Raw genomic sequence first — 9,935 nt, 5'->3', positions numbered from 1 at the left:
GAATGTACAGGTGCTTTTCATTTTTTTCCTAAATTTTTTTATTACTCTTTGAATTCTTGCTGAAAACTTTGGTTTCTCTCCTCATATTGGTGTGATAATTTTGCACTAAGATTAAAACAAAAAATCAATCTTTGCAATGGATATTTGTCACATTTTAGAAGTTGGGGTACTGTGGTGTCTTTTTTTGATCTACTTTTCTGGAGTTCACAGTGCAATATACCTATGGGCAGACTGCTTCATTGAGACTGGGACCTTGGTGTTCTTTGTGAAGAAGCCTTTACATTGAGTAAAAAATATTTTGCTACTTGGCTTATCTTACAATAGTGAAAACTATTATCTATACAATGAGTAATAGTGCAGCTGTTGCTTGTGGTGGAGAGTGATGGTGGAAGCAGGGAGATGGCATACTGACATCTATGGCATTATGTATTTGGAGAGGAAGGAGTAGGAGCAATTTTCCATTTGAGAACATCAGAGAGACAAAATCTGTTTTACCATAGAGTCCTTCTGCCACTGACTTGAAATACTTAGAAACAGAGATTTCAGTTGCTCTCTGGGAGGATCTTATTAAACAGTGTCGTTAAGTGAAAACAGGATGGGTGACTTGTGGCTGTTCAACCTGGAGAAGAGAAGGCTCTGTGGACACTCCAGAGCCCCTTCCAGTATGTAAAGGGGCTATAGGAGAGCTGGAGAGAGACCTTTTACAGAGGCATGTGGTGATGGGATAAAGGGGAATGGATTTAAACTGAAAGAGGGCAGGTTTAGATTGGATGTTAAGAGAAATTCTTCCCTGTGAGAGTGGTGAGACACTGGAACAGGTTGCCCAGTAAAGCTGTGGATGCCCCTGTTGAAGGCCAGGTTGGATGAGGCTTTGAGCTACCTGGTGTAAGTGTCAGGAAAATTAATCCACAAACACCTAAGGTTTATGTCCAAAAAGGAGACAGAGGAGTCCTGTAACTTTGTTCAAATAAAAGGAGAGGTCATGGGGCATTCCCATGGGGTCTCAAAAGTTTTAGGGCACACAGCCTTCTTTTTACCCTAATTTCCCGGCCGCATTCTTCCTCTCTCCCCATTGGCTGAGGTGCTTCAGAGGTACAGACTCCCTGAAACACCTAATAGCCCCCCACCCTCTTTTTCTTTTTCCTTGTGTCTCCATTATTTTTCTCTAAATCCAGAGATTTAGCACAGTCTTGAGTGAGTAGCAGACTGTGTCAATTAGTGGAATTCCTATGGAATTTGTGGTTTCCCCCATTGCTTTTCACCTCTGCATCTGACCATATCTGCCATCAAGCCCACAGCTTGTTTGTTAAGACACCTCCTTCTCATTCCTTTCATGGGGAAGGTGTCCCTGCCTATGGCACAGGGGTTGGAATGAGAGGATCTTTAAGGTCCCTTCCAACCCAAACTGTTCTGTGGTTCTGTATGTGTAGCAAGGGAAGACACAAAATGATTGTTCAGTGCTGCTTACACAGCTGTTACTGTGAGTGTAGTCTCAGATGGATACTGCAGTAAAGCCAAATATGCCTGAACTGGGAAATTATGGAGGCAATCAGAACGTTTTCTAGGGCATATAGTAGAGATTCAGTTCCTGACATAATAGTAAATTTCTATCTTAAGGTTCTCAATATGCTGTGCTAATAATTCCTGCGTGCAGAGGGGGTAGAAAATAATTTCCTCTTAAGTAATCAAGACTATAAAAGGGCAAAAATGACTGAAAGGATGAATCTTTGGTATTGTTTTATACTTGTATTTTTATTTCATTTTCACACTGAATGGCAATGTCCTTGTTCATAAGAAAGATCCTGCTTTGAAAGATGGCATGTGAAAGTTTGGATTTTCTTCATCCTAAGCTACTGTAATAACTACGTCACTTGAAGATTAAATTAGTTTACCCTTTAATTCTATTTTTAAATGTTACAATTAAATAGACTATTTGGGAAAAAACTGTAGTTCTTACATCAGTTCTAATTGTTGTACATTTATAATGAATGTTTCTTGGCTCCCCACCTGCTTTTTGCACCTGACAGCTTCTTTAGAGAACACGAGGTGGGATGAACATTGAAATAGTCCTGTGGGGTTTGTACCTGCTCTTACAGTGGTTACTGCATAGCCAGGTCTTAGCACTTGTTGGTCAAAAAGGGCTGTGATGAAGTTAATATTCTGTGCTTTGATGCACACTGAGCTCCATCTTCTGTGTGTTATGCACAGTACTTCACACGTGCAGGTAAAATGCATCTTCTGGCTTGGAAATAAGGCAGTTTGCTTAGGAAACCTTAAAAGAGCTATGATACTTTTCTTGGCTAGTTGATGTTTAAAAATAATCTTAAATAACTTTACTATCTCCGCAAGTTAAATACTAAAGAGGATACACCTTCACGGTATCGGTGCTACTAGTACGTTGAGGGTTCCTTCTATACTTAAGCAATTATTCGCGGTTGTAAGGGGCAATGATTTCACACACAAGCCCTCAGCACGAGGTGCGAGCACAGCTGCCCGGGGCTTCCCGCGAGCCTCTCTTGGCACAGTTCGCTCTCGCTGGCAAGCTCGGACCCGGCTCTCGTCCCCGGGCTGCCAGGCCTGGGCAGCCGTGCGCTGGGCGAGGGCTCAACCCCGGGGCCGCGGGGGACTCAGCCCTGTGCCCGGCGGCGGGAGGGGACCCAGGTCCGTGCCCGGCCGCAGGAGGAGACCTGGCTCCAGCCTGGCCCCGCTCCCGCAGCCCTGACGGCGGGCGGGGAGCCGGGCCGGGACCTGGGCGGGGAGCCGGCCCCGTGCCCGCCCCTCGCCGCCGGGCGCAGGCGTACAGCGGGGCCGCGTTCTCGCGAGGGCTCGGGGCCGCCGCGGGGGCGCGGGCCGGGCCAGGCCGGGCGAGGTGAGGAGAGGAGGATGAGGAGGATGAGGGTGCGGGTGCGAAGGATGTGCGGGGCGCGGCGGGGAGCGGCAGCGCCGGCCTCGGCGGCGCTGGGAGGCGGCGCTGGGGCGGCCGGGCCGCGCGGAGGGGCGGGCCTGCCCTGACCTTGCGGCTCGGTCACGGCGGGGGCCGGGCCGGGGCGGGAGCCGCTGTCCTTCAGGGCATGCGGGCACAGCTCCGACGGGACCGTGAGGAGCCTGGGCAGCAGCTCGGGGCAGCCCCGCTAGGGCCTTGGGTTTTGTTTGGGCTGGAAGCTTGTTACTTAAATCGATTTTTCAGTTAATTTTTTAATTTGTGGTGCAGTACTGCACCTGCACTTGGCGTTCACCTCAATAAATAGCCGGTGTAGTTTTGTGTTACGAATGTTTGCTTTCTTTTTGTTTAGAAATTTGATCTTGAAAGGCCCGGTGTGCAGAGGCCATGGGTTTGTCCGCGTCCTCCCCGGCTGCCACAGAGCAGCCACCGAATGCATCCAGGCAATACCAGACGGCGTCTCCACCTTCAGAATGTCCCATGAACCAAGAAAAAATGAGCGGTAATCATTCTTGAAACCTAAATGAGCTAAACTCTATGTGGAAACAAGACTGAAAAGTCTTGGTGGGGGGGAGGGAGAAATTCTTCGGATAAATTTGAGGTTTTTGTTCAAATAAGTAATTCTCAAATAAATTTTACTTAGGAGGAGTCACTTGTTCACCCGAACACTGTGCCGGCTGCTTTGTTTGTAGAGACAGGAGGTGCTTACTGTAGAAGCTGTGGGTCGCTTCCAGTTGTCCGGTTTCCTAAGGGCCCTGCAGATCTGTTCCATGGTGTGGCACAGCCACAGAGGGTCAGGGAGCCCCACAGAGATGGTGATGGGTTGATTGGTTGTCATTAAAAACTGTGCATCTGGAAAAGGGCTGCACAAGGGTGGAGTGAGATGGACGCCTGGAGAAGGATGTCAGCTCTTCTGTTGACTCAGTAAATGCACTGGGTCCCTTAGGAAGTCTTAAGTACAAACAGTTCAGTATTGGGACCAGGATGGGGGGTGGGAAATGAGCATTCAGAGACTACACAGGCAACTCAGGGTTGTCATGATTTTTGGGGCCTGACATGCAGGAAAGAGAGCAGTCAAAACTGTTAAAAAGCTCAGGAAAAATAATGAAATACCCATTTGCATTTACACGAGCTTTCAATGAACTTTTCCATTTCATGTATTGGAGTTTTCATCTTGTAACAAAACGTATACTGCTGTTGTGTTTAAGGCTGTCCAATGCACATGAAGAGTGCTGATCATAGAACTGAGAGCACAGATGATGTTCCTGCACATCAAGAAAGAGCTTATGAGTTTGTAGCATGTCCTGTGAAGTCTGGTACAGCTCAAATGAAAGATGACATAGATCCCAGCAATATGGTAACTTTTGCTTACTTCATATGTTTTCTTTAGTCTTCTTTCTTCTGAAGTATTATACCCAAAAATGTAAATAGTGTTACTATGAAGCTGGAAAGTCTGGGAAATAACATTATTGTTTTATTTTTAAGACTGCATTTTCTCTTTTTTGTGCAATTTTTTATTTAAAAACAAGTCACTTCTTATTTAGCACTGTATTAAAACTTACATCTCTGGTGGTTTTCCTGTTTTTAAAGATATCTTTTGCTCTCTATTTACTAGTTGCATAAATGTTTTTTATGATACATTGTTGGATTTTAGTTTCTGTGTAACAGCAGTATGGTTAAGTTCTGATTAGCATCTCTGAGATTTCCTCTGATTTACAAAAAGCATTGCTCTTTTGAAAATTGAAGTTTAGGCAGAAAGCTTTCCTGTAGTCTCCTGATGACAAACTTGTGCAAAGAGTTCTGCTGAAAAAAAAAAAAAAAAGGTGGAATTGAGTAAAGGCTGAACTTCTTGATCTTTGTAGGAGTTGATTGATAATGCTTTGATTTTTCTCAAACACTGTAACTTACCAAAATGTTAATAATGTAGTTTGGTTTTGGTTCTCCTTGTTCGCTAGATGCCTCCTCCCAATCAGCAGCCATCTCCAGGTCAACCATTTCCATTGTCAACTGTTAGAGAGGAATCTTCCATTCCTAGAGCACATTCTGACAAGAAATGGGTCTATCCTTCAGAGCAAATGTTCTGGAATGCTATGCTAAGAAAAGGGTAAATACACTGTGAACTATCAGATATGTCTGTGAGCCTAGAATTCATGAACTAGTATCATTAGTTATTGGTCTTGGGGGTTTTTTTTGGGGTTGTATTTTTTTTTTTTTGAGAGTTTGTGGCTTTTAACCAGAAAATAATAAAATAGCTCTTTTAAAAATAACTTTTCTTATAAACATCTTTATATTTTAAAGGGTGAGTTGGTCTCAAAAAGCCGTGTGTCTTCTAGTGATTAGGAGGATGGTAAAAAATGTCAAGCAACTGCTAGTGGCTCAAAGTCCCTGTACAGGGGTAGACAAAGTTTGTATGATGGCAGTCATGCCAGCTGCACGATTGCCAGTTGGTTTCATGCTAATGCTGTGAAATGACAGTAAAAGTTCTATGTGAGAACTTCTAACTTTGCACAGTGGCTAAAACTGAGGAAATTTGCAAGTAAATATTTTTAGTATTTACAAAGATTTAGTGTACGCAAGACTAAAAATCCTCCTGTGCTGATGTTTCTGTGTTCTTTTGTAATGATTTGTCATTCTCTAACAGGTGAAGTTTACAGGTAGTTTACTTTTGGAGCAATAGTAATTCTTTTTCCTACATGTCAATGTGGTTCGTAACTCAATATGACATAAGCAGCCTGGATGGAACATACAGGTTTGGCTCCTGTAAACACTGAAATGTCTTAAGGTTATGCTAGTTGAATAGGAAGCACACATACAGTCAAAATGCAGTGTCAAGAGAGATGGAAAGTATTCCTAAGTGTTTGCAAAATGTATTGAATACAGGACTTCTGTGCATTAGGAATGCAAGTGGGATTTTTCCTAAGCATTGTTTATTAATACTGTGGATGTGGTGATGTTTGCACACCCTGATAACTTTCTGATCCAGTTAATTTAGCTACATAGAATTTGTAGATCTCTGTGATGATAAGTTGGATAGCCACACTTGTGCACAGAAAATGAAGTGGTTCTCAAGATGCTTAAGCAGATGAGCCAGAAGTTTGCATACTTGTCTTGTGTCTTGCATACAGCTGTAAATCTTCATTCAAAAGTTTATCAGATAAAGCTAGGAAGGTATGCTGTATGTTTATAAACAATATGCTATGCTGTAATGTTTATAAACAATTTTCAACTTCTTATTTTTTAGGTGGAGGTGGAAAGATGATGACATAACAAGTGAAGACATGACCAACATTATTAAGATTCATAATCAAAATAATGAGCAAGCCTGGAAGGAGATTTTGAAGTGGGAAGCTCTACATGCTACGTACGTACCTGTGAAATGTTGCATATGGAATATTTGTTATGACAAAGATATGAGTTGTAAACTTGGATTAGCATGACTGGTGACAAGACTGTCACTTTTTAGACCAGCATAGTCCCTGTTCCTACAAGACACAGACTAGTTAAGCATTTGGTATTGTAAATTTTTCTCTGAAATTCCATGATCATTTTTACACAGTAGTTTGGATTATGGTTTTCTATTCTTTAATCTGTTAAATCTGTGGATTAGATTTGCAGAGAACTGCTTTGTTGACAAATTAGAACAATGGTTTGGAGCAGATCAGGGGTACTGATATACCAGCAGTAAATGCTGACAGAAACTGGGTGACTTTTCAAAGCTTTAGAAAAAGGAAAAAATGTTGGGTTATATCACTTGTAATTAATTTTTTACTGTTGCTTTTTTCTACTCAGTTTCTGTGTTGCTAAAACAAATTGCCACAGTGGTTTAATCACTGAAAATAAGACTGTGTTAACAGGTGAAAACTCTTTTCTTTTTGAATTGTGTGCACAGGGAATGTCCATGTGGGCCCTCACTGATGCGGTTTGGAGGCAAAGCAAAGGAGTACTCGCCAAGAGCCAGAATACGTTCATGGATGGGGTACGTAGGACTTTTCAGAAAAAAGATCTCCAGTCTCCCATAGTCTTTTTTTGACTATTTTTGACATTTTTTGAATGTTTCTCGGCTCCCCATCTGCTTTTTGCACTTGACAGCCTCTTTAGAGTCTGTGTGGTGGGATGAACATTGAAGTGGTCCTGTGGGGTTTGTAGCTACTTGTTACAATGGTTACTGCATTGCCAGGTCTTAGCAGTTGTTGGTCAAAAAGGGAGGCTGGAGAAATGTGTCTGAAAACATGTTGTGGAATTAATTTAAAGATGTTTCAGAACTGGTATTGCAAGTTAGAATTGCCAGGAGATAGATGTACTAGTGGGATCTTACGGACAAACAAATCGTGAATGGGCCTCCCTCTCCCAGGTTCATAATCCCCAATAATGTCTCCATGGGGTGTTCCCCATCCCCTGCAGGTACGAGCTGCCCTTTGACAGGCACGACTGGATCGTTGACCGCTGTGGCAAGGAGGTGCGCTACGTCATCGACTACTACGACGGCGGGGCGGTGGATGAGAACTACCAGTTCACCATCCTGGACGTGCGCCCCGCGCTGGACTCGCTCTCGGCCGTCTGGGACAGAGTCAAGGTGGCCTGGTGGCGCTGGACTTCATAACTGCTCCTGTGGTGTGTACTCCAAAATAACCACTTTGCTCCTAGACAGTGGACTGTCAATATCAGGACTTGAGACAGAGGTTTGCTGCAGCTGTCATTGCTTTCATCATCACCACTCTTCTTTGGGGGTGGGAAGGGAGGACAGGGAAATCTCTCCCTAAGTACACCAATGCTTTGTGGTGTTTCAAATGGAATAATAAAGTTACAGTGGCAAAAACATGTATCTTAATTTTCTTAAGAACTGGGAAGCCTTTCTTCGTCTCAGATTTTGCGGAAGCTTGCCTTCTTTTCATTTCATGACTTCAGTGCTGCTCCAAATACATTGAAATTCTGATTCTGACTGGAGCTTTGAGTATTACTTGATTATTGAAAACAGGAAATTTCTGCCATTATTTCACATATTTAAAGTATTTGGATACCTCCATGATGAATAAATGGTAAAAGATCTGAACTCTTTCAAATTACATGTTTTGTTTACATAATAAAACCATGTATTTGTTTTCACATAGACATTTTAACTATTCAAATACATTCTCAGAAAACTTCAGTTAATCAGTTAAAGGAGGTGTAGTGTGGTATGAGTATTTTAAAGGTATGTTATGTAGAAAAGGAGAACACTCATGCCTTAATCTGCAATTTTTCTTTGAACCGAAGAACACAGCTAGAAGCAGGAAATGAGTGTCACTTTTAAAACAGCATTTCTAAAAGGACAAAATTGATATTTAACGGCTATTTATTTGAATATTTAAAAGTTGGTTTTCTGACGTAAGAAAATACATTATTACAGTATTTTCATATCCGTAATGTGTGTCATGTAATGAATTCAGGACTGAGCTAAGCCTTATTTAAAGCACCTCCTGCAGTGCATCTGCATTTGGCATCCTGGCTGCATTAATGATATTTATTACAGCATAGTTTTTTATATAATAAGGAATTGCACAAGGGGGTGTGGCTACACAATCAAAGACATGAGTATAGTGAGGTATATTACAGGTGTGTACATAACTGGGCTAAAAGGGTATCAAAATTGCCAGGGGAGGAGGTTGATTGGAGTGTTTTCTAAGGGTGATGCATGGCATAAAGATTTGATTATTGTCTGTGCTTAGTAAGGGAAACTAACTTTTTAAAGTCTTCCACTGTAATAGCTTTAAGTTTGCACGACTCAGTAAATTTCAGGTGCTGTGCAAAACACTTGGAAATGGAAAGGAGTAAGAGAATAGCACGTTGTACCTTTTCAAATGAGGGAAGCTGCCTTCTTGAAACTCCCAACCTTAATGTGAAAGTAGCTGTACATTTCATTTTCTGAAAGTGGCCTGTGTTTAACTGACTGGAACTTTCCCTTTCCCTTTCCCTTTCCCTTTCCCTTTCCCTTTCCCTTTCCCTTTCCCTTTCCCTTTCCCTTTCCCTTTCCCTTTCCCTTTCCTTTTCCCTTTCCCTTCCTTTTTTCTTTTGATAGGAAGCCCCTCTTAATGTTTCAGGAAAGTCATTTCCCATTTAGGGAAAAATCAGTCAGGGAAATTTTCCTACTTTGGAATTCCAATGATCACAACTAGTTCCCACCTCATAGACAACTGTTGTGCATGGTAGGAATAAATATTATCCAGAATCCTAAGAGGTAAAACATGCTCTTACCCGTACGCACTTTGTTCATTCCTTTTTCAGCTTTTCAGTGATTCATATATATATGTATATATATATATATATAAATTATAAACAAGGAAGATAAAATTTCCATCTAAATAGGCAATATATGGATAAGATAAATGAAAAGAGAGTTTGTATGAAGCAAATGAAGGAACTGACTCATGAAGGAACTGCTCTGTTCTAACAGTAAAGATTGAGGAGTACTCTTTTTGGGGTGGTGGGTTGTTTTCCTGTGGGATTATTTTGGTAGTTGTTGGTTTATGTATTTGGCAACTTGCTACACTGAGGATTCTGTATTTCTCATAACTAAATATGGAAAGGCTAAACCACTGTAGGGAGTACTTCAGAAGCTTCAAAAGCACGAGTTTGCTTTGTTGATTTTGGCAGTGTGATGTTGAGAGCGTGGAAATTGTAATCGCTGCTCAATCTGGGGAAACTGTCACAAGCCACTTCATGTGTTTACTATCTCCTGTTACCTTTATCTACAACAGATTCAAAATTGTTCTTTTCTGTGCTACTGTTAATGCAATGTACTTCTTTGTCATCAAACTAAAAGGAGAATCAAATAAATAGACTTTTCTTAACTTTGGTATTTGGTGGTCATGCTTTTAGCTGTAAGAATTATTAAAATGAGCTTTTACATGTGTCATGAGATTCTAGTCTGTTACAACTAAACTCTTACTATAGAGTATATATTTGATATTGTTACTATCTGTTATTGTATATTACTACAACTTAACTATTGTCACAT

At 41.6% G+C, this 9,935-nt stretch overlaps 1 protein-coding gene across 1 annotated transcript; it reads left to right on the top strand.

Moving 5' to 3' along the window:
* Window positions 1-2,789: 2,789 nt before the first annotated feature.
* LOC131559894 (holocytochrome c-type synthase) lies at window positions 2,790-7,991 on the top strand. The gene is made up of 7 exons (XM_058808418.1): window positions 2,790-2,869; window positions 3,294-3,443; window positions 4,150-4,298; window positions 4,897-5,045; window positions 6,183-6,302; window positions 6,831-6,917; window positions 7,343-7,991. Exons 2-7 carry the CDS (start codon window positions 3,329-3,331, stop codon window positions 7,539-7,541), a joined length of 819 nt encoding a protein of 272 aa, XP_058664401.1. The 5' UTR covers window positions 2,790-2,869; window positions 3,294-3,328; the 3' UTR covers window positions 7,542-7,991.
* Window positions 7,992-9,935: the final 1,944 nt, after the last annotated feature.

The sequence above is a fragment of the Ammospiza caudacuta genome, chromosome 7 (genome assembly GCF_027887145.1).
Source record: "Ammospiza caudacuta isolate bAmmCau1 chromosome 7, bAmmCau1.pri, whole genome shotgun sequence".
NCBI lineage: Eukaryota > Metazoa > Chordata > Aves > Passeriformes > Passerellidae > Ammospiza > Ammospiza caudacuta.
The sequence above is the reverse complement of the archived record's forward strand: the minus strand, read 5'-3'. Positions and strand labels throughout refer to the sequence as shown.

Bases quoted from the DNA above. Each gene is read 5' to 3' on its own strand.
- LOC131559894 (XM_058808418.1), top strand. From the start codon at position 3,329: ATGGGTTTGTCCGCGTCCTCCCCGGCTGCCACAGAGCAGCCACCGAAT. The intron at 5,046-6,182 runs GTAAATACACTG...CTTATTTTTTAG, and splicing joins AATGCTATGCTAAGAAAAGG to GTGGAGGTGGAAAGATGATG. The intron at 6,303-6,830 runs GTACGTACCTGT...TTGTGTGCACAG, and splicing joins TGGGAAGCTCTACATGCTAC to GGAATGTCCATGTGGGCCCT.